Here is a 24,146-nt window from a genome sequence, read left to right on the forward strand (position 1 = left end):
TTTTTCAGTTTTTAGGAAATGATCTAAAGCTGACTGTTCTAAAGCAAGCAAATTTAGTAAGGGACTAAGCATAAAACAGGAACACAAGAAAGATACAGTCATCATCACAGCCTTACTGCCAGCTACCAACACGGCCTTCAGATGACACTGCCTCCTCAGTCTCCTCTGTCCGCTCATTTCAGGGCTGGCTGCCCCTCCATCCTCCACTACTAGAGAGGCTTCCTCAAATGCAGATGAGCTTGTCCTCAAGGAAATCCCCCAGTGACTCCTGTTTTTAAGACAAAGCCCCAACCCCCTAGGCTGGCACTCAGGACCCAGCCCCCGTGTGCTCCACTCCTCACCGTTCTTCTAGCCTCAAATGCTCTCTGCCCCTCCTTTGCCTGCACGGTTCTTCAAGTCACGTCCTCTCTCAGAAATCTCCCAGCTCCTGCCCAGCACCCTGGCAGAGTGCCTCCATCGAATCTTCAGCAAACGGTGGCACTGTGTGGGGGATGCGCATGGGGCCTCACTAGTCACTGCTTCCTCCTCAGTTCCTGCAGCACAGCCTTCACGCTTCAGCCTTTCAGCCATGTTACTCCACAATAGCCTGAAGAATGTAAGCCAAGGTGCTGCGTGAAATCTCTGAACTGTCCCCCAAAGAAGGGGGCTGGCCCTTTTCTTCTGGCTAGAAGGAGGAGGGGATGGCAGGGGTTCTGGCTGCCATCTGGGCCCATGTGATGACCGTGGAAATGAAAACCACGCTAAGCAGCACTACAGGACTGGAGCTGCAGTCTCTGACGTTACCAAAGGTCGGTCCTGCCTCAGCCTGACCATCTCCAACTCTGAACGAGAGCAATGGTCCTGGTGGTCCAGTGGTTAAGAATCTGCCTTCCAATGCAGGGGACATGGATTTGATCCCTGGTTGGGGAATTAAAATCCCACAGGGCAGCTAAGTCTCTGTGCCTCAACAGGAGACGCTTCCATGCTGCAACTGGAGAGAAGCACCCCGCTCACCCCCCTGCAACTAGAGAAAGACCATGCACCCTAACAAAGAACAACAAAAAAAACACCAACAAAACCAACCATGGAAGAGAAGACAGACTGTGCTTAAGCCACTGTATTTTGAGAGTTGTTCTGATAACCGAGCCTATTCGAACCAGCATTCTCTGTTCTCCCCATTTCTGCCTCATGCCTCACACCCTGAGTGACCCAGGGGTTCAAAGATGATTCGACTGTCATCCTCACTGAGGGCTCATCTCAAGTGCCCGAGGACTGACCGAGACACCATCCCCTCTAAAAGGTCACGGTGAGTGGTCTCATGGTAGCGACTCTCTTTCACATCTGTGTTTCTGGCCCCTGAAATAGAATACGCGGTGTAAAAAAAACACCCACAGCTGAAGGAAGAAGAGAATATCTAAAATAAGTGTTTTCCATCTCAGGAAGGCCCGATGAGCCTGTCTGGGCCAAGTCTGTGCCCATCTTCCAGGTGAACACTGAGAGTCCCCCTCTCCCCAAAGCTCAGTGTGCTTCCTGTGCTTAGAGACCCTGTCCTGGGAAGATGGTCCAGGGCTGCTGCCATCCTCAGACGACCTCACCCGAGTTCAGAATCGCTGCTCTGGAAAAACTACAGTTAAAAAATTTGTCTTTAAAGCTCAAAAATTACTTACTTGCTTCCCATTAAGGTAGCTCCTTAACATTTTTAAAACACAGGAATATCTTTTAAAAATAACAACTTGCTCAACTTTACCTGAGCTGGAGCCTTCTTTTGTCATTTACTGGAAATATAAACCTGGCCCTGGAGATGGATCTATCCTAAAAACTGGTGGTCACTGATAACTCTAGTTTCCAGGTGGGTTTTAGCAGCCCTGTTCTACTCGCTGCTCCTTGGCAACATTCATGCCAGTGCCAGGTCAATAACTGACGAATCGCTTTCATCTTATTTAAGAAGCAGAGACATAATATGCATTTAATTTCATTCAATAAATCAATGCCACATAACTTAACCATCTCTTAGAAAATTTAGGAGAAAGCAAAGGTCAGACATGGAATTACATGAATGCATTGTGATGCACTGGAGATTAATGACTGCGCCATGGCAATCAGGAGTTGTAATTTAAATGTACCACAAGAAGAAAAGCAAAAGTACTGTAATTTATTGCTGTGTCTATGCTTCCCAGTACAGCTGTAATATTGTAAGCAGCTACAAAGTGCCACCTTCTGGTTTAAAACTGTGTAACATCTCCTTTATTTCTTTTTAAATGCCATTTTTTAGTGGATGTATAAAGCAACAGCAGCAGTTATAAAATGTTGTCTGAGTACTTCTGAGAGCTCAAAACAAAGATCTGTGTATAGGCTGAATAAAAAGATGTTCAATTAATAGTGCACATTGTGTTAACTTTAATTAACATCTTCTGTTGGAATTTTCGTGTAAACCTTAATAGAGATGTGACTCACAGAGACCAAAAGTAAAATATCTTTTCGTTTCACGGCTTAGTGAGGTGGTCTGCATTCTTGCAAATGATTTACAAAATACAAGAAATGTTGCGAGTGGGTATTAGGCATAAAATATTACATTTCCTTACAGAAGGAGCAGCAGGAAGACAGGGAGCCTAGAGAACACCCTGTCACCACCTTTCCCAAAGAGCTACACCCCCAAGAATGGCAGTGGAAACCTGGCAGCAAGCCACCCTTACAATTCTTTTTGGTTGTTTTAAAATACAAGCACTTCCTGACGTTTCCCTCCCCGGCCCGTGAGCCGCACTCCCACTTGGCAGAATACAAGCCCACATCCTCTTGCTGAGTTTTCCCTTAGAATTATTTACAGGATGCCTACAGAAACGGTACAAACTAGTAAGAAATTAAAGAGAGTTTGCATTTCCAGACACGCTCCTGTGGTGAAACAAGCACACCACGCCAATTCTGAAGACCGGTCCAAAGCTAAGGTGACTCAGAAGCAGATGCATCTGTAACCGTAACCGCTGAGATGGGCTTCTCGCTGGCTGTGGTGGAGTCGCCGACTCTGTCCTCCACCGTGGCCGGGGCCTTGGGAGGGGGGGGTGTCACGTCCACAGTGAGTGCGGAGGCGGTGTCTGCCCGTGCAGTGGTCGGGACGGGGTCGGAGGGTGGGCTGCTGGCGGGTGGGACGGAGGACAGCAGGTCTGCGGAGCCTGCTGCGGGAGAGACCTCTGGAACCAGAGGGAATGACGGGAGGAACTCGGACGGCATGGGGAGAGGTGCAAGGCCTGGTAAATTTCGGGGAGGCAGGGAAGGAAGAGGTGGCAAACCTAGGACAAAAAGGCAGAGATCACACATCCTCCCGGCACAGAAGGGCAACAGCCACAGTCACACAATCATCTGCATTTGCCTTTCACTAAGGAAATGGAAGCTGAGGAGCAACAACACAAATCACCACCTCTGATTATCCTTGGCTGGAGGCTCGGACAGAGTTAAATATTCACCACAGGACCAGCTGGCCAGAGGAAAGGTTCCTTCATGTGACTCAGCCCAGCTCAGGGAAGAAATGATTCTCCCAGGCAGGATGGACAGGAACCCATCTGCCTGCAAGGCAACACATGGAGTGCTGAGCAGAACTCTGCTCTTCAAGCAAACTGTAGGTTGACTCTCAGCTGCACTCTGGACAGACAAGAGGAACAGGAGACACCGGGGCCAGGCCTGAAGCCTGAAGTACTCGGCCTTTTTTCAAGCCCTCTGATTGATAACTATTTATAGTATACTTGGTAGATTTAAGAATTTTAAAATGCAGAATGAAGGGAGACTATTATATCTTCAAGAAACAAAAGGAAGGCAGGTTGTAAAACAGGTTTTGGGCAACCTGTGGCCCAGTCTGTCAACCTGGGGAAAGGGCAAAGCCGAAAGTCTAAGAATACAGGGCTACCCCCCCAAAAAGACAAAGGGAATGCTAAGACAGTAACATTAGCCTGAATTTACTGACTTCATTTGTTTTTTAACCCATTGTGCCAAAAAGCAAAAAACAGGTTAATGAGGACAAGTAATGAATAAATACAGATGATAAGTGTTACAACAGGGGCTGTTATGATCTAAACAGAAACATGACAATGTATACCATGATGTAATAAGATCATTCACTGACATCACTGATGGGCCCAATTCTTGAGAACAGCAATGAAAAGTCAACCCTGATGTGTGGCCATCTCAAAGCTAAAACTACTCTGGGTAATCATTAACCAGAAAAGCAGACTCGTGGGGACACTCTGCCGCTTCAGTTTCATCAGTGCATAAAATCTGACTGTAAATACTTTGAATATCTGTGAACTTAACTACTTGTAGCTAAAACCTTGCAGTTTTTATTATAAAAACATTAATAATGAATATTTCTATAAAGCAATTATCCTTCAATTTAAAAAATGAAGAATATTTATCAAGTAGCAAGCGCAGCAAGCCCAGCCAGCCTGAGCCACGCAAAACACAGGAACCACCAGTCCCTGGATGGCAGCTGCCCAAAATACAGGGAGAATCACAGGGAGTTCATTCACTGCCACCCGGCGAACTGCACACCTCCCATCCCACTCAGCTCAGCGAGGCCATACCGCTGCTCTTTATTTCTACAACTGGCCTTTACAGAGCCTGAGCTGTCAGGGGCAGGAGGGAGAGGGAGGGAGGGACAGGCAGCCAGGCAGAGGAGCATCACAAAGACATTTCTCCTCTTCTTTTTCAACCCTTTTAAATAAAAAAGATTAATTTATACCTGAAGCAGCTGAAGTTTGTTAAAGAATCTGCCCTTGCAAGAAAAAGACTGAAATAGAGGACTGCCTTTCCTGGATAAAACTTTTTATTAGACAGAGTCCTATGGCAAGATGGGCAACATACCCGGGTTCACGAGTTCTGGTAAGCTGACGCCTGGCACGACAGGCGGGGTGGGTAGGTTGAGATTGGGGAGGACAGGCAGGCTCGGGAGACCGGCTGGTAAAGGCATCAGACCTGAAGAGAAGGCAGAGAACAAAAGATAAAGTGCCAATGATAAACCCTCGCATATTGAAAAAAATACCACCCACTTCCAAGTGAAAATACCAGAAGTCCACTTACCCTGTGGCAGTTTTGTACCATAACTACAGTAACAACAATAACAAAAACCTCTCCCCAGTGAAGCATCTTTCTGTACCTAAGTGATTACATGGCTAAGCGAGTAAGGGTTAAAACAAACCTCTGAACCCAAGGGCAAGAATGATGCCGGCCCAAGTGTCTTAGAGAAGAAGCTGATTTATCTCAGCAAATATGGGACTGATTTTCTTTGATGGTTGAGGTTTACACTCTCTCAGCCTTTTTTTTTTCCTTTTCCCTTTTTATTTTTTTATTTTTTTTAATCCATTGGGTATGTTTATTCTCATTTAATAGGTTTGAGAAAACAGGGATTTAGGCAGACTGTTGGGCTCATCTGGACCACAAAATTAGTTTGTATTTTAACAGAGGTGTGTCTGATATACACATACACACAGGGCTAAGAAAAAAACACTGTTACTGTTAGACCAGTAGTAAAACACAGCAATTCTCCACTTTTTCTCTGCCCATCCCTGATTTTCCTTCACCAGAGACTACCAATTTTAACCCTTCAGCTATTTGTTACTGTACTTCTCTCTAAGTGACAAGTCATACTGCTTTTTTTTAAAACCGACATTTCTGTATCAGATCTTGATGTATTCTCCATTACATATATACTCCTTTCCAATTCTGCTAGGGTTACCTAATAATTTGTTATTATTTGTATTCAGTGTTTACATAAATATGACTGACTTTATATGATGACTAACATTATTCACAGTTGACTTAATGCAGTGTAACTTCTGAAAACTTTTCTTTTTCCTGAGGCTCATAATTGCCTCAATTTTGCTTCCTTAATTAGAAAAAAAATATGCAGACCACTAATTCGTCTCCAGACTCTCTAACACCTAAAAACCTCTTGACCCTATATTTATAAATACATGACAATGTATCCATTTTCCTTTCTAAGACATTCCACCTGAACTATCATCTTTAGGCATTTCTTGTTGACCTCATGCTGTTCTCCCTTCTTCTCTGTTATATGGTTATATTTTAGAACTTTATCATCACTCTTTAAGTAAAATAAAATGACCTCTTCCCCCATCGACAACAGACTCTACCTGTCGACTTCCCACTTTAAAAGACACCATTACTTTTCCAGGCACCCGCCCTGCCATCCTACCTTGTAAATTGCACTTTTATGCCATCAAGGCTGATAATATTGACACTCAACTCTGTAACCGTAATTAAGCATTCTCTTAAAAAGATGAAAACCATAAACAGCATTTCCATTATGATTATTTAAATGTTATTCAATAAACCACCAAGCTTTGTGCTATGATTGGATTTCCTTTTTTTTGGCTCCAAGATTCTGAACCACAATGCGAATTAGAGCGACACTGAAATTGAGTCCACCTTCTTACACTCCAACCCTCGGTCAAAACCCTGCAGTATTTTACATTGTTTGGTTATCTGAAGGATGTGTTCCTCTTACAACGTTTTTTTTTTTTTTTTTTCACTTAAAGTTTCTGATCGTCATAGTTTTCTGTTGTGGAATGAAGAGATGTTTGCCTTCCACTGCATATCCTTAAGATCTTCAGCTTCTGACTGATCCTGTTTATAATCCAGTCTCATCTTCCCGAAATTTACTATTTATGAACACGGACCATGAGCTTGTACATTTCTGTCCTGAAAGTTTTGACAGCCTTCCCTTGTTATAATACATCCTGTTCGTCCCGTTTTTAAGGATGCACAGCTTCTTAAATATTGTAGTGGGTTTTAACTGAAGTTCTCGGTTCCCGGAATCGCGTATTTCCTCTTCCTACACTCAGGAGGTCTCGGTGCCAGTTCAGGGGATCGGAGGAGAGCAGACGGCGGAGAGGCGAGAGCGCAGCGGTGGAGGGAGACCAAGCACTCTCGCGAGACAGCGGGACTGCTCGCCCCAAGCTCCATGGTGCCGCGGCGCCTCCTGGGAGTCGGCCATAATGCAGGCCCGGAACGCGGGCGGCATCCCCAGGGCTCTAAAAATGTACCTGCAAGCGGATGTTGAGAACGACGGAGCCCGCAATGTAGAAATACGGGAAGTTCATGCGCAGCTGCCAGGCCAGCTCGAAGAAGGCGAGCAGGGTGCGGGAAAGCCCCTTGCAGAAGACCCCGTACGAGCTGGGGGTCACGGCCGGGCTCGAGGCCCTGAGGGCCAAAGATGACGGAGCCGCTGTGGTGGCCATGGACGCGATGTTGCCGCTAGCCCGGTGCGGTGCCTGGAACCGAGGGTGACCGCAGACCCCGCGGACCCCCAACTGATGGCGATGACCTGGAGGGGCCGGGGGCTTAGCGGCCTCCGGGCTAGCACTCCCGCCTCACGCAGACCCCTTTTCCCTTTTTAATTTCGGACTCACAGTTGCTAATAGAGAATCCCTATGTATGTTTGTCACTCAAATTTCTCAAATATTAACATTTTATCACACTTGCTTTATCATTCTGTGTGTGCTCACATTTGGTTAATGGCTTAGTATGTCTGTGTAACAGCATCTTTAGCCATACAATTAAAGGCTATCACAAGCCAACTATACTTGATTACTGAAATAATATCTGATCCCTACCTGAGAGATAAAAGGACTTGGTCTTCACTGGGAACAATAAGCGAAATAAACAAAAATCTCACCTAACATTAGAGTTACTGAGGACCCAAGCAAGGAGTGCTCGTCTCTAAGATACAATGTCGTATTCATTAAGCACTGACCAGAATGCCCTAAGTAAGGAAGTGCTGATGAATGGAACATCTACACACTCCTTATTCTGGCCTCAGGCTGCTTGGACGCAAAGAGGATGGTGGGCTAGGTTTAAGGAGCCCAGGGCTCAGCAGCTGACTAGCTGGTGACTGCAGCTCATTGCCAATTGTTCTCACTTATCATGAACTTACAGTAGAGATAAAATGAGAATGAAACAAGTAAAAAGTCACCACATAGGGATAAATTTTTTTCATTGTTTCTAAGATGTAAAATACCAGTAAAGCTATTATTATGTTACATGTATGTCTCCTGCGGCTTACCTGGTAATGTAGTAGTTGGGTTCATTGGCGGCATAGATGTGAGGGACTGGTTTACTTGTGGTGGCAATAATGGTACCGTTGGTACACCTAAAATAAAAGCACAGCCTTTGAAACATTTCAGTTGATAAAGAACGAGCAGACCATTGTGGACAGTCTTCAGTCCCTTCCCTCCCACCACGGTCAGGTCTTCCCTCAGTGAGACTTCATTCAATCAGCTGGTCTCTAGCTGTGTCACTCCACAGCTCATCCACCTGTTCTGCCCTCTGCTCTTTGCAAGGGCTGTTAGTAGAGCATGGGCCAAGGGGGCGGGGGGCTCTTTACAGAGCCCACCCCAGCTAAGTAACACCAGGTATGAGTTTCACCCCTGAGAAGGGCTGGATTGGAAAACTTTTTGAATTTTGGAAATGAGATACAAAGATTCCAGTCAATCTTTACTGGGCTCCTGACCTAAAAGGTCATGTAACCCTATATGCCCCGTGAAACAGTGAATGCTGGTCTGTGAGAGAGAATGATGTAGATAGCCTGAAAGAGACAAGAGCATGTGGAGCTCCAGAGATGGGGAGAATGACCTTCCTGAACCTCCGTTTCCTTCTGGCCTTGGTTCTGTGACATGCCTTTGAAGCCTAGTACATTTCCATTTCTACTGATGTTAGCTTGAGGAGTTTATGTTCTTTATATTCAAGTACCTCTTAGGATACCACCTAATAAAGGCTATCTATTAACGCTTACCAGCTACTCAAGTGCGAAGTTTCACTGATATCCAAACAACAGTAATACTGCACATGGATTTTGATTTTGTCTTACAGAGATCTGCTTAAAGCCAGAATGAACTGTGCCTACAAGTATGAAGCAACTATTTTCAGACAGTTTTATAAATTTAGTTAGTCACATATTTACTTTTCTGCGGAAACTGGAGGCATGAAAAATCCGAAGGGAGTTCTTTGTTTTATTTGATTCTCAAAGGTGTTGGATGGTTGGTTGGTATGTTTAAGTCTTTCAAGTTTGGGGGCAGGGTGGGCACCTGTTACATGTCAAGACATTGTTCTAGGCACCAAGGAACTTACAGAATAAAGAAAATAAAAAAATCACTACCCCCAGTAAATTTACATTCTGATGAAGTGCAGAAAAAGAAAGGGAGACAGGAAGTGTGAGGAGGTCATATCGATTAATGCCATTTCAAAATGATATATTCATTTTCTGAAAATCCAAATTTTTCAAATCCACAGTGAAGTTTTTTTTAAAAAACACATACTTTTATGTTTCTACAGTTACTGTTTGGGCTACTTTTCAGCAATATAATCAAAGCAAAGATTGAAAAATAAATACCTAACAAAAAGTGGTTTCTCATGTCACAATGCTAAATTTACTTACTCAAAGTGAAAATGCTGATTTCTTTCAATCTCCTTTAGGAATTTCTGATTTATTGATACCTCTTTTACTATTCAATAACCCATTTCTCTACAATGTAATAAGACCAGGAATCTCAGTACATGTGCTTATAAGACAACACAAGTGTAACTGTCATGTATGAGGGCAGATTTAAAATAGAAACTGCAACTTGAAGACACATCAGCTATCTCCTGAAGCCAGAAGTGCTCTCATACGCACTGGAACCTCACTGTAAAGCCAGGTGAGAGCCATCAGACACAGACTTGGTTGCCGCCTTGGGAAGTCTATTCAAGAATAAACTAAAGGACCATTTCTTATATCTGATGGGATATAAGTGAAAAAACTCAATCTCACAAAAAGGACTCAAACATTACTTGATGAAATAAACTTTAAAATCTCTTCCAGATATATCTATGACATGATACTGATGACATTAATATTTAATTTCATTTAGGAAATATTCTAAAACTAGACTGTGGTGATACCTGCACAACTCCATAAATTTACTAAAAATCATTGAGTTCTATACTTTCAGTAAGTAAATTTTATAGTACACAAATTATACCTTGATAAAGCTGGGAAAAAATTCAGCAAAGAGTAGGGGGTAGGGATGAATGTCATCATACTGATAATTGGTGAAGGTGGGTGGTGGGGGTCTGTTGTACTTCTCTTTACACAAATGAATATCTGTATTTATTAACATTCATCTATTTTTGAGTATGTTTCAACTTTTTAATTTTTTATAAAAAATAAAAATTTCAAACTTATCTTGGAAAACAAAGACTCTGAAAAGATTTGGGATTTCAACCGAGGGGACAAGCTCTAGGGACCATTGTTGACCTTAACTGCATCTTGATGGGTGGTTTTACGTCCATTCCAGAACAGAGTGGAATATGAGCAGATCTGGAGACAAATATTAAACAAAAGAGCTCAAGAATAAACAGATACTATAAAATAAAATGAAACCATGGCAGTGTTTTATCCACTTATTCAACACTGATTGAGTATACAATATACTCTTGGTATGATGAAGATATTTAAAAAAAGGAAAGGGAAAAATAAACTATGTCAACATACCAAGTTAAGAACTGTATCATGTGACCAAGCAATTCTAATTTCTGGGTATATAATCAAGAAAAATGAAAACATATGTCTATGCAAAAACTTGTACACAAATGTTCATAGCTGCATTATTCAATAATAGCCAAAAAGCAGAAACCACCCAAATGTCCATCAACAAAATGTGGCATACCCATGCAATGGAACATTATTTAAACATAAAAAGATAAAGTATTAACATATGCTGTGACATCAATGAACTTGGAAAACAGAACACTATTCAAGGTAAAAGAAGCCACAGAGAAAGGTCACAGACGACCACACAAATTTTATGAACTATTTAGACTAGAAGGAGAAAGTAGATTAGCAAGTGCCTAGGCCTTGGGGGACTGGGGGAAACGAGTGACTGCGTACAGGATTTCCTTTGGGGCAGTGAAATGTTCTAAGCTGAGGTGATGGTTGCAAAACTCTGCAAATATACTCAAAACCCCACTAAATTGTACAGTTGGAAATGGGTAAACTACATGCTATGTGAATTACATCTCAATAAAGTTGTTGAAAAAAACCTAAAACATGCAAAAATGGAGTATAGCAGGTAGAACAAGGAGTACAGAAAAAGAAGAGACAGGAACATGTCCCCTGAGCAAGACTGAGCCCCTAGGAAAGGAATGGTAAACTGCTCACTTTTGTATCCCCAGGGTATACTAGTTAGGGGATATGCAATCGTCTGCTGAGTAAATAGAGCAATTAAACAGAATTTAAAGGTAGAACACGGAGAAGTCCAAGGTCTAAAACTGGCTGAGAAGAGGTTTAAACGCATGTGATAATTTAGTACCCACCAGCTTTCAGACAGGGCCTGTCAATGCAGAGCACGGTTACAGTTCTCAAAGTACACTGGAATTAATTTTTAAAATTCTACAGCTTGAGGCAGAAAAGAATATCATGTAAAACAAAGCAGACTGAAAACAGAAATCTTATTTTCTGCATACCTGTACTGAGAACATTACTGACAGCTGGTGGAGTTGAACTAATAGAAAGTCCAGACAGACTCTGTTCAATTTCTGTAGTTCCTGGTGGTGACAAAGACGGGGGATTGACTGAGGACAGCTGGACCTTCCAAAAAATAGAAAGAAAAAAGGAAAATTACTCAAGTTTACTTAAAATATACATATTGGCTCTCACTGGTCCTACTGATACTTTTTTGATCATGTACAAACCGTCAAAAGGTTTCACCTGGCACTTTGGCTTTCAGATACTCCTTCATAATTTTGAAAGGCGCCGAGGATGTCACGCTGTAGACATCTCCCCATCCTGTCACTTCTGGTCTCTTAACACATGGCATCTAGCCTGTCACACACACTGTTTTAGCCACTTCAACACCAGGAGATTCTTTCTTCTCCTTCCTAGCCAAAATGATTACACTCAACCCTTAAAACACCACTTTTTTCTTCTTCTCTGATTTCTCAGCCAGATTTTTAATTTTCATTGTTCATGGAAGAAGTCAGCTGAAGTCTTAATACCATGAATGATTCCTTAGAAATTTCGTATGATGTCTAACGTCACGAGTCCCCCTTATCTTTTCTCATCAATGAATGAATGTGGGAACTAGATCTCTACCTTCGGGAGCATGGGGTAGGGGTATGAATGACCATATGGACTCTACAAACGGGTGGATGGGTGATTTTCAGATTTCACCCCTGAATCCTCCGTCTTCCTCCAGCTCCAGTGTCCTCCAGCACTTTTCAACACGACCTGTATTACAGTCCTTCTCCCCAGCTGCCATTTCACCATCTGGTTTCCTGACTGCCTGTGGAGCCTTACGGGGCAGAGAGCACTGACTGGGGCGGCATGTATGATGGTAGGAGTCTGAATATGTAACGACACTGGCTCTGGCCGTGAGCCAAGGGGTGGGGTGAGGAGAGGTTACACATTCCCACGGCTCCTTTTCACTTCCTCTAGAATTAGGGATGGCCCAACCATAAACCATAAAATGACAGCAGCCCTTTCTTTACAACCACAGCATCTTCTTTCTGATTGTTTGGTTTTTATTTAGTCATGCAGGCAAGAGTTAACTGTCCTGTAAGGCCTGCACAGGAAACATTTTAAAAGCCCCTAAGCCTGTACAAATACCTCTCGTACTCCTTAAATAGCCTCACGTTGATCATGTAATTGCTCCCATCCCCCTAGCTCTCCTTGCGTTCTCAATCAGGTCTCTTGACATCGTAAGCACCACCTGTCATCACTGTATCCCGCAACAGTCACCCTCTCTCACCAGCAGGTCGGCATCTGCATCCCTGCCCCAGCCCAGGACATGTTTGTTCACTCCTCCCCTCACCCGACTTCACAGTTCCTCACACAGCTGCCCGAGCCCGCTTTCCTGACGCTCTGCTTTCTCCCTTTGGGCGTCTCCTGACCATCCTTTGCTAAATCTCCTGTCTCTGCCTGTCCATTTAAATACTAGGAACGGTCAGGATTCCAGCCTTGTTCCTCTAACCCACCCAAGCCCAGTCCGTTGTTTGTTTTTTTTTTTTTGAATCAATGTCCATTGGGTAAATTACCCTCTCTATGTTGATGATTCCCAAATCTGTATCTCTAGCCCTGCCCTCTTTCCTGAAATCTAGAATCAGAGGATACCCATCTAGGTATCCTACAAGAACTTCAAATCCTACACGTCAGTATTTAACTCATCTGCCCAGTTTCAGTAAGTGCTATCACCACACACATCAACTCATCTCGGTGGAAAGTTATGACATAACCAGGCAGTAAAGTTACCTTACCTCTGTAAACCCATCTTTAAGAGGAGTAATCGGTGTACCGGTCATCTGTCCTGGAAGAGAAATTTTCTTTCCTTCTTCAAATGGGCGTGTAGGTATTCGATGCAAATAACCATATCCAATGCCACATCCTAGGCTGAGAAAATAATTTTTTCTTTGAAGTTATTGTTATCAATCACAGCTTATGTTTCTTTAAGGTTTTGAAACAAAAAAACACATCTCCATTCTTTTAAATACTATCTCTTATCAGAGGTCTCATCTGACCACCCTTTATGAAAAGCACGCTTCCCTCTACCACAGAAACTAACTTTACTCTCCTTTATTTCCCTGCAAGTATTTATCTCTATCCAGCACACTGTATATTTATTTTCTGTCTCCCCCAGTAAAATGTTAAAGGGGCAGAGACCTTGTTATGTTTACTGTCTTAACGGTTCCTGGAACATGGCAGACACTTACTGATTATTTGCTGAATGAATGACATAGTCTTTCTATTCAAGAGCTCCAAACACTCGTGCATGCTAATGACATTCACACATCCCATAGGTCTACTTTAGAACCAACACACATCAATCCAAATGAATCCAGATTTCTTCTAATTCAGCACCCTAAGGCTGCCAGTGACATTTTTCTAACTAGATACAATCACAGTGCTTCTTTCCAATCCACTGATGCCCCCAATTCTTGCTTCCCTTTTCCCTTTGGAGAACTCCTCCCCAGTCACTGTGCAATGCTGGTGGGACCGTCGTCAATCAGCGCCCGTCCTGCCCTAAATTAGGCGTGTCTCATGACCAGAGCCAGGCCAATCTACCCATCTTGCTCAGGACCACAAACCTTAGGAGTGACAGAAAAAACAAATGGCTATATCCCTTCACTAGAATACGGATGAAACTGCCAATTAGTTCTTCCTTTCTAAGGCCCTATTTAAGACTTTTCACAACTAGGTTTCAACTTATGTTTCCATCACAGTTGCTTATACTTTCCCAAGTACTTGTTCTGAGTAGGACATGTACAGATACCTCTGTGCCTATCCCATTAAGACATCTATTATTTCCATGGCTACTACCACCACCACCAAAAGCTGAGAGAGAAAGCAGTTTCTTATCTGACTCTGATTCCGTAACAGTGCTTCACATTACAAAACTACTTGTTTCCTCACTTTGTCTCCCTTATACCATCAAGCTGCAATTTTTACTCAACTGGATCTCAGACTGATTTCGAAGAAAGAAAGATGAAATATACCGATCAATAAAAGCCTTTCAGAGGTAGATGAATTTAAAAACATTTAAAATGCATTTAAAATTTACTTATCAATCAAAAGAACTAAGTGGTGGTAGAGAAGGCACTTGAGGCAAGAGGGAGGCCCTCCAAAAATTTAAAGACAGCCGAAGAATGAAGCTAAGAAAAATTCTGTGCTGTAGTGAATGCAACACGGTCAGCCTCTGAGGAAGGAATGAAAACCAGAGACACACATATACCAAATGGTGGCAGACTGAGGAAGGAGGTGTATATGGGCCTGTCCTAAAGCTGATCAACAGCACAAAACCATGTCAAAAGGAGAAATGTCTTCCACAGAAAAAGAGAAACTGCTAGTCTAGAAAAGAAGGGTGCCAAGAACAAGCATGTAGCAGTATTTAGTCAGCATAACTAAAAATAAACAAACTAGTAATGTTTTTTGTTGTTGAACTTCATCTAGAATCTCTTGCTTAGGACACGATTTCATGCACACCAAGCAAGGTGGAGGTAGTAATGGGATCTAAGAATTCTAACTGGAGAGGAGGCATTTTTCTATCATAAACTGAAAATCCACCATTTATAAATACAGAAGTTTATTTGCAAATTTAGTTTATATGATACAGTCCCTCTAGAATGAAATCAATTTGGAATACCTTGAGAAGATCACCTTTCTGACAAACCTGGACATTGGAACACCGTAACTTGATCAAGTATGGGCCCCAGACAGGCCAGATTCTCTGTTCCATTTTCTTAAATTGCAGTAAGTCAGCATTCTGGTGGCGGAATACATTCAGCTGGAGAATCTCAGGTTTGTGGGTTAGGGTACTGTGAGCAAATGGAGGCCTTCTCTGTCTGCATCAACTAAGGTCATCCTTTACCTGGCAAGTACTACAACTTTTACAAAACACTGGAAGAAGTTGCCAAATCCTAGCCTTTCTTATAAATCTAGCTTATGCTCAACAACTCCTCAAATTTAAAAAGGTTCTTAGAACTTTCGAAATAATGAAAAATTTGTACAATTTAAACAATAAAAGACCTACAGATATAATATTAAGTAGGAATGCTGTGCTTTGACTTTTTGAAATTAGGAAACTGACTTGAAGAAAAGTCCCAGAAAACTGATTTTATAAAATTTGCTTTTCTGTTTGGCTTGACCCTCTTCTAAACTGCTTTTTGCTGTTTCAATTTTGTCTACATTTTAGTGGAAATTGGTCTGTTCATTTCTGAAAGCCAACAGTTTCCTCCAAGTGCTAAGAAATTTTCCCAGCAGCTAGAGAAAGTTACACTGTATTGTCCCACTGCTGAGGAGAGACCTGGGAAAATAAAACTGAAAACTATTTTACTAAAATAACAAAATGAAAAAGTTGGTTTGTGCTTCAGTTCAGTTCAGTTGCTCAGTCGTGTCCGACTCTTTGCGACCCCATGAATTGCAGCACACCAGGCCTCCCTGTCCATCACCAACTCCTGGAGTTTACTTAAACTCATGTCCATCGAGTCGGTGATGCCATCCAGCCATCTCATCCTCTGTCGTCCCCTTCTCCTCCTGCCCCCAATCCCTCCCAGTCTTTTCCAATGAGTCAACTCTTCGCATGAGGTGGCCAAAGTACTGGAGTTTCAGCTTTAGCATCATTCCTTCCAAAGAACACCCAGGACTGATCTCCTTTAGGATGGACTGGTTGGATCGCCTTGCAGTCCAAGGGACTCTCAAGAGTCTTCTCTAACAACACAGTTCAAAAGCATCAATTCTTCGGTGCTCAGCTTTCTTCACAGTCCAACTCTCACATCCATACATGTCCACTGGGAAAACCATAGCCTTGACTAGATGGACCTTTGTTGGCAAAATAATGTCTCTGCTTTTGAAGATGCTATCTAGGTTGGTCATAACTTTCCTTTCAAGGAGTAAGCATCTTTTAATTTCATGGCTGCAATCACTATCTGCAGTGATTTTGGAGCCCAAAAAAATAAAATCTGACACTGTTTCCACCGTTTCCCCATCTATTTCCCATGAAATGATGGGATTAGATGCCATGATCTTCGTTTTCTGAATGTTGAGCTTTAAGCCAACTTTTTCACTCTCCGCTTTCGCTTTCATCAAGAGGCTCTTTAGTTCTTTGTCACTTTCTTCCATAAGGGTGGTGTCATCTGCATATCTGAGGTTATTGATATTTCTCCCGGCAATCTGGATTCCAGCTTGTGCTTCTTCCAGCCCAGCGTTTCTCATGATGTACTCTGCATATAAGGTAAACAAGGAGGGTGACAATACACAGCCTTGACGTACTCCTTTTCCTATTTGGAACCAGTCTGTTGTTCCATGTCCAGTTCTAACTGTTGCTTCCTGACCTGCATATAGGTTTCTCAAGAGGCAGGTCAGGTGGTCTGGTATTCCCATCTCTTTCAGAATTTTCCACAGTTTATTGTGATCCGCACAGTCAAAGGCTTTGGCATAGTCAATAAAGCAGAAATAGATCTTTTTCTGGAATTCTGTTGCTTTTTCCATGATCCAGTGGATGTTGGCAATTTGATCTGTGGTTCCTCTGCCTTTTCTAAAACCAGCTTGAGCATCTGGAAGTTCACGGTTCATGTACTGCTGAAGCCTGGCTTGGAGAATTTTGAGCATTACTTTACTAGTGTGTGAGATGAGTGCAATTGTACGGTAGTTTGAGCATTCTCTGGCATTGCCTTTCTTTGGGATTGGAGTGAACACTGACCTTTTCCAGTCCTGTGGCCACTGCTGAGTTTTCCAAATTTGCTCACATGCTGAGTGTAGTACTTTCACAGCATCATCTTTCAGGATTTGAAATAGCTCAACTGGATTCCATCACCTCCACTAGCTTTGTTCATAGTGATGCTTTCTAAGGCCCACTTGACTTCACATTCTAATATGTCTGGCTCTAGGTGAGTGATCACACCATCATGATTATCTGGGTTGTGAGATCTTTTTTGTACAGTTCTTCTGTGTATTATTGCCACCTCTTCTTAATATCTTCTTCTTCTGTTAGGTCCATACCATTTCTGTCCTTTATGGAGCCCATCTTTGCATGAAATGTCCCCTTGGCATCTCTAATTTTCTTGAAGAGATCTCTAGTCTTTCCTATTCTGTGCTTATGAGTTAAAAAAAAAAAAAGGACTAGAGTTTGTGTACCATGCTCACTAAATTGTGCTTTAAAAAAATGAATTATTGGATCCAACATTCTAGGTTGGCTCTTTCCTTTTCTCGAGAAGTTTTACTATAAACCAGTAACTTATTTCAAACTAAAAACAATGCTTACAACATATCTGACTGGTAAATTTAAGCAGTTGTAACTTAGTCTAAAAAAAGTGACCTTACCTGCCTTCTCCACCCCATGCAGAATTTGGTGTAATAATCACTTCTCGACAGTTATCAGTGTCTGTATTATACACATAAAGTTTCAATGGTTTTGCTTCATGTGTTTCAATAAGGCTGAACAGATCTTCAGACTGCAAAAGCATTACAGAAGAAAAATGTTTTTGTTCCTGAATTTTTGAATAAGTAGGTCTCAAATAGTAGATATCAAACCTAGTTAATATTTAAAACAAACAAACACACACTTAAAAGAACAACAACAAACTCAAACTCAAACTCAAACAACAGACTCAAACGTTCATCCCTGCAACGTGGGCTCAGAGGACACTCCACAAAGTCGGCAAATTAGAATTATCTGGGGAATTTTAAAACTGCTGACGCCCAGGCCATACCCCGGAACAGAACCTTGGGGTGGGACCCAGGGGATTCCACTGTGCACCCAAGAGTAAAAAAAAAAAAAAAAAAGAACAACAACAACAAAACACACACAAAAACCAGATCCTGGGCCCCGCCCCTAGGCATAAAAAGCATTTCTTAAATCAGTATTATTAATGCCTACCTATACAACACAAGGCCTCATGTTCAGTTCTGTAAGACCTAGTCAGTAATTGAGTAAAAGTTTTCCACACCCAAATTCAACATATTCTGCTTTCTTCCTATTATTAAGAGCTGGTTATCTGGGCACCTTTTTTTCCTGTCATTTGTAATTGAGTAATACATATTTCCATTAGCTAACAGACAAGGAAAAGGATCCAACTAATAGAGCTAAGCCAATTTTGCTACTTCAGAAAAAGAGAAAATGAAATCAATAATCAAAATGAGGATTTAATTTAATCTTGAGGTACAAGAGACATCTTCCATATTTCTGTTTAACACCCTGGAGCATAAGCTATCTTGATTAGCAAAGACCTAAATTTCAACTCTGAATGTAAAGTATGCAAATATACTTGAATTTATACATTAATGAGAAAATGTTAAATTATTTTTAGTATTAATAAACAAATTAATTACCTCATTCATGACTGTATCTGCTCCAATGATATAATCACTGTGAGGTCTAAGACCAGCCAGTGCTGCAGGAGAATTTGATTCCACTTCCTAGGATGAAGTGGAATAAAAACTGTTGTTATTGTTTAGTCACTAGGTCTTGTTCAACTCTTTTATGACCCCATGGACTGTAGCCGGACAGGCTCCTTTGTCCATGAGATTTGCTAGGCATGAATACTGGAGTGGGTTGCCATTTCCTCTTCCAGGGGATCTCCCTGACCCAGGGACCGAACCCATGTCCCCAGCATTGGCAGGAGGGTTCTTTATTGCTGAGCCACTAGCGAAACTTCCCCATTAAATTACTGTATATAAAATAATCTTCCAAACTGTATAGTTCAGTCCTTCATTAGAGTAATTTAAACTCTGTATTTGTCTTATTAGAGACAATGTCAGATCAGAAGCTATACGATACACCTATTTAAATCTCCCAAACATAAAAAAACCCAACAATATTTTTATAAATATTTAAAATATTTCTGCAGCTATTTGCTTTAATTTAACTTCTTCTAATGGATAAATCATTAGAAAAAAATTTTAGGCATTATATTTGCTTTTCTTTCTCAAGCTGTTTTTCTTTTTTATTAAGACATATTTTAAAAGCAATTTTGATTTTCAGAAACTAAAAGTAGCCTAATAATAATAATAGCCCTACAGTCTCCCAAATTGGAAACAACCACTATTAAAACACCTTTCTACACTGCTTCTTAAACTGCTAACAGCTCACAGTTGATACATACCAACACATGCCAAACGTTTTCATTTGCCCCATCAAAGCTGCAGAAACGAATGCTGACTCCCAACAAGCCCTGGCCACCCCACATGTTACTTGGTGTAACTGAGGTCTCTCGCAGCTCCAGTGTTTTACTACTGTAGATAAGCATCTTCACAGGTTTTTCAACATTTGCTTTCAGTAGATCTTTAAGAGTATCATTGTCTTTATTCTGTAAACACAGAAATTTTTCTTAATAAATAAAAATCTAATGCTAATTAGCTTAAGCATACAATGGCCCTATTGGAGAAATAATAACTAATGTAAATAAAATATTCAATAAGTAGAGGTTTCATTAACACTCAAATATTCCTCAAAGTAAAAGAATGTCAAGAAATTAGGAACTTATGTTAGTGTAACCGAGTAGGACTCTACAGGGCCTCTGGACAGGCCTTCCTCCATATCCTCTGCTGTAGCTCCTCTCTCAAGTACCCAGATTATAGGATCTCATGCATATTTCCTAAGTTTTTCAGATGCTAAAAACTACCACCAAAAGCAAGAAACAACGACTTGAAGATTATAAGCAGGTAGCCACAGACCTTCAACCACCAACCAATCAGGGAACTGTGCATGAGTTGACCACAACCCTGGGATACCCCTCCCTCACCTTGACTTCAAAAATGCTTTGCTGAAACCCTTCAGGGAGTCTGGGTTTTTCTGAGCAGGAACCACCAGTTTTCCTTGCTTGGTCCTGGAATAAACCTTTCTTTGCTGTACACTCTTAACATTTCGGTGTTGTTTGGCCTCACTGTGTGTCAGGCACACAAACTTGTGCTCAGTAACATTAGCAACAGCTTCTGACTTTTTTCTAATAGAATTATGGAATTTGCAGCCCAGCATTATTTGAAATGATCCAGGGCTTCAACGATAAAAAACTCTAAATACTCCACAAGAAGACATATTACTAACAGAGTTGGAGTGACTGATTTTAAAATCTAAAACATTGCTGGAGTTAAAGTTTAATTTTGGACTTTACTCCTCACATATACACTTAGTACAAACTGGTAGGAAATAGTATGTTAAATATTTCACTATGTAAATGAATAAAGGCCATTGTGTAAGGGATGTCAGTAAGTAATGAACAAAAACTTAGACTGTTGTGAAAAACCAACCAAACAGAATCTACTGTCATAAGAATCTACTGAAATTATAATACAGTTTCCTTCCTATTGGACTTTCCTACATGTAAACTAAAGCAACTTTTAAAACTGGTTTTAAGTCTTCACTTTTGGAACACATCTCTGTCTAGTTTTATAACACTATTTCTATATGAGGGGACTGAGTGACAAGAAAATTGGCAAGTTATTTGTCAATAACCTACAAAAGTCTGACATTTTTGAAAAAGCAACAAAATCACATCTTTCTGCTTAAAAAATAAATAAATAGAAGTCTCCAGTGTCTTTCTTCCTCCCCCTAAACTAATCACTGGAGTGTGAGGTGTAGTATTCTATCAATATATTTGACATTCTCACCTTTACTAACACATGGTTATTTTATTGATATCATACTCTATGTACTGTTTGTAACTAATGAATAAATAAATATTCATCTCAGATAATCTGAAAAACTCTATTTTCAAAAGATGACAAAATATCATAGGTCAAACTACAAAAAGCTGAACTTACTAATCTTGAACCATTAATAGAAACAATAAAATCAAAGAATGGCTCCAGTCCAGCTCTATGTCCTGGGGAATTTTCTTGTACCTGTGAAAACAAAAATGAAAAATGCAAAGCTTAATTATGAATTAAAAGCTAAAGTTTAATATCTATCACTTCAGTTAAAACAGATTAATCTCATTTAAGAGAAAATATAGGTACTCAGTAGTTTTCTCATTTCTCTTATCTTCCAGATAATGTCTCTGCAGCTCCCTAAATTCTACTCATTCTTTAAACTCATCTCATGTATGAGGTTTTCCCTCTGGTTCTATTTCACATACTTTCCACTTTTTAGGGGGTGGGAGGAGACAATGCTCCCAGCATTTAGCACACGACATAGCAGACAGTTAATCATCACAACCAAGTGGCAAATTCAAATTAATTTATTCTATTTATCGCATGACAACTACTAGCAAGGTACCATTTGGTTACAAAACTAATGTAGGAACACAGCTACTGTTAGGAAAACATTTATCTGCTGAGTAACAGGCAAGAAGAAGGGGAGACAGAGGACACACGGACCTCTAATAACTGTAATACGAAAGCCAACAGGTTGAGAGTCACACGCACAAAGTTCTAAGGGAGAGATTAAATCTGAGTGAAGAAGTTTCCTAGGGAAAAAAATGACATTTGAATTGTGCTTTAAAAGGAGGGTAGAACTAAGGAAGGATAAGGGGGATGAGAAAAAACACCTGAAAGCTGAAAGAACAATATAAGTAAAAATCCAAAAGAAGAATGAAAAATGAGGATACTGTAGCTAGCTGGAGACAACAAGGTGGGAGGGGACAGAAATGAACTATGTGCAACATTCTGTGCGAATCAGCAGTTTTCAGGCTTTCATCAGATTCTTAAAGGGTGTCTCCATGACCCAAATAAAGTGTTAAAACAATGGGTTTTTGCAATTCTTTTATTTTACAGGTGAAGAAATCATTTTAGGACTTGCCTATGGACGGAGGAGCCTGGTAGGTTGCAGTCCATGCGGTCGCAAAGAGTCGGACACGACTGAGCGACTTCACTTTCCCTTTTCACTTTCATGCATTGGAGAAGGAAATGGCAACCCACTCCAGTGTTCTTGCCTGGAGAATCCCAGGGACAGGGAAGCCTGGTGGGCTGCCGTCTATGGGGTCGCACAGGGTCGGACATGACTGAAGCAACTTAGCAGCAGCAGCAGCAGCAGCATGGTCTCAAAGTAGGGAAATGGTAGGGATGAAATTCAAAAGTTTATCTTATTAACCATTAGTCCAGTAAGAAGGATGGAAAGAAAGAATGGAGCTAGACTTACAGAGGATTTTACTTGGAAGATTAAGATTTACCTAGCTTCTCAACAACTCAAATGTTTAGCATCTCAAATTTGAAATGCATTAAAATAAACTATTAAACTTCCTAAATCCACAATAACACAAATATCAGGAGCTAGTAATGGCAGTGATATGACAAAAGAGCAAAAACTTAATAGAAACAATTTTGCATTTCCTCTAAAATATTTTCAAAATGTTTTAAGAATTTTTATTCTGCTTGATGTTACTAAATACTGTCAAAACTATCCCATGAAGAGAGTTTGCATTGATATTTGTAGGCTGATCCTCTGTAATAGCCCAGTTTTAATAATCAATTCTGAGGCTAATGCAAATAAAAGATTCACATCCATCCACACACAAATCTGCAGCTATTCACACAGTAACAAATCATATGAATACTTTCAAAACAGAACCCAAGTTGTTCCCAGAATATGTTCTTCTAATACCAGACTTCACAAATGAGACTTAATCTTGAACTGATGATACATTCATTATTTTTGAATTAATACTACCTTTTATTCATTTAAAGCCAAATTATACTATTATTGCCTCCAAAGAAGTAAAAACTAGATTTTCTTCATTTGTCATAGTAAGGAATAGTTATAAAAATGGCTCAATGTTTAACTTACTAAAACTGATCTTGCTTTAAGTAAAATTTCCTGCAAATGTGGGACTAAAACCATTTCTGTAAATTAAACAAGTTAAATATCAAATTATTTAAAGGTGTTGGTTCTAATAATCAGTACATACCTGCTTATTTTCTTTATACCCTTTTCTTAAATGGGGCTTATTTTATATTCCATATTTTATCAAGCAAAATGTCTAGAACCCAAAATGGCACACAGATTTCTCCTTAAATGGCAACTCAAAAAGGGAAAAGGTGGCTGCCTAGAGCTGCTATAAGAACCGAGAGGTTGAGTCACAGCTAGCTGGCAAAAGGTCACGATCCTCTAGGTGTAAAATGCCTGTCTGTTAGGTTCCTATCATTTAGGTGTGAAATGCCTGAGGTGTGAAAAGAAGATAGCTACTGTAGACCCTAGAAGCCCCCTCAGAGAGGAATTTCTCATGTAATAGGGTCCACATCTAATCAAATAATTCTCTGATTCAGAGTGTTTTCAAATTACCACTTTTTTTTTTTTTTAAAGAAACCAAATAGCCCGTTGATCAATTTCAGACTTCTCCGCTGAGGCTGCCAACAGTTTACCTTTACCAATACCTTTGTAATGTCATCAGCCTAGAAAGGTGATCCCACACACTGATTCTTATCATGCCACCCTCTAAGTATCAAGTTTTACCACTATCTGTTTGAAACAGAAAGTCTCCAATACCATTAGGATTATTCTTCCCCAGAATTCAAAAGATTCAATAGCTAAATTTGGATTCTAACATAAATAAACCAAGATAATCCTTTCTCTAGTTTTCATTTTCATCTACGACAAACATCAATCTGTTTCTAATGGACCTTGAAATTAATTTCTTTCCTAAATTTATTTACATTGTTAGTACAACTCTGGCAATGAGGTATTTTACTTAACTATGGCTAGGAA

The 24,146-nt window shown here is 40.7% G+C and overlaps 2 protein-coding genes across 3 annotated transcripts in view; both read right to left on the bottom strand.

Annotated features, from left to right (window-relative positions):
* Positions 1 to 2,111: 2,111 nt before the first annotated feature.
* Positions 2,112 to 24,146, bottom strand: part of GORASP2 (golgi reassembly stacking protein 2) — a 33,280-nt gene continuing 11,245 nt past the window's right edge. For both annotated transcript variants that reach the window (XM_061435508.1, XM_061435503.1), the window contains exons 2-10: positions 21,269 to 21,349; positions 19,612 to 19,815; positions 18,839 to 18,925; positions 17,831 to 17,961; positions 13,273 to 13,405; positions 11,485 to 11,608; positions 8,048 to 8,134; positions 4,828 to 4,938; positions 2,112 to 3,263 (exon numbers count right to left, since the gene is read on the bottom strand). In XM_061435508.1, coding sequence (XP_061291492.1) covers positions 2,917 to 3,263; positions 4,828 to 4,938; positions 8,048 to 8,134; positions 11,485 to 11,608; positions 13,273 to 13,405; positions 17,831 to 17,961; positions 18,839 to 18,925; positions 19,612 to 19,815; positions 21,269 to 21,349 — 1,305 coding nt within the window. In that variant the 3' untranslated portion in view covers positions 2,112 to 2,916. The remainder of the gene's footprint in view (positions 3,264 to 4,827; positions 4,939 to 8,047; positions 8,135 to 11,484; positions 11,609 to 13,272; positions 13,406 to 17,830; positions 17,962 to 18,838; positions 18,926 to 19,611; positions 19,816 to 21,268; positions 21,350 to 24,146) is intronic.
* LOC133258799 (small integral membrane protein 10-like protein 1) lies at positions 6,277 to 8,020 on the bottom strand. The gene has a single exon (XM_061435520.1). The coding sequence runs from the start codon at positions 7,221 to 7,223 to the stop codon at positions 7,017 to 7,019; it is 207 nt and encodes a 68-aa protein (XP_061291504.1). The 5' UTR covers positions 7,224 to 8,020; the 3' UTR covers positions 6,277 to 7,016.

Source organism: Bos javanicus, chromosome 2 (genome assembly GCF_032452875.1).
Source record: "Bos javanicus breed banteng chromosome 2, ARS-OSU_banteng_1.0, whole genome shotgun sequence".
NCBI classification, from domain to species: Eukaryota; Metazoa; Chordata; class Mammalia; order Artiodactyla; family Bovidae; genus Bos; species Bos javanicus.

What these genes read in the sequence shown, in the direction of transcription:
- LOC133258799 (XM_061435520.1), bottom strand. Translation starts at nt 7,223, where the DNA reads ATGGCCACCACAGCGGCTCCGTCATCTTTGGCCCTCAGGGCCTCGAGC.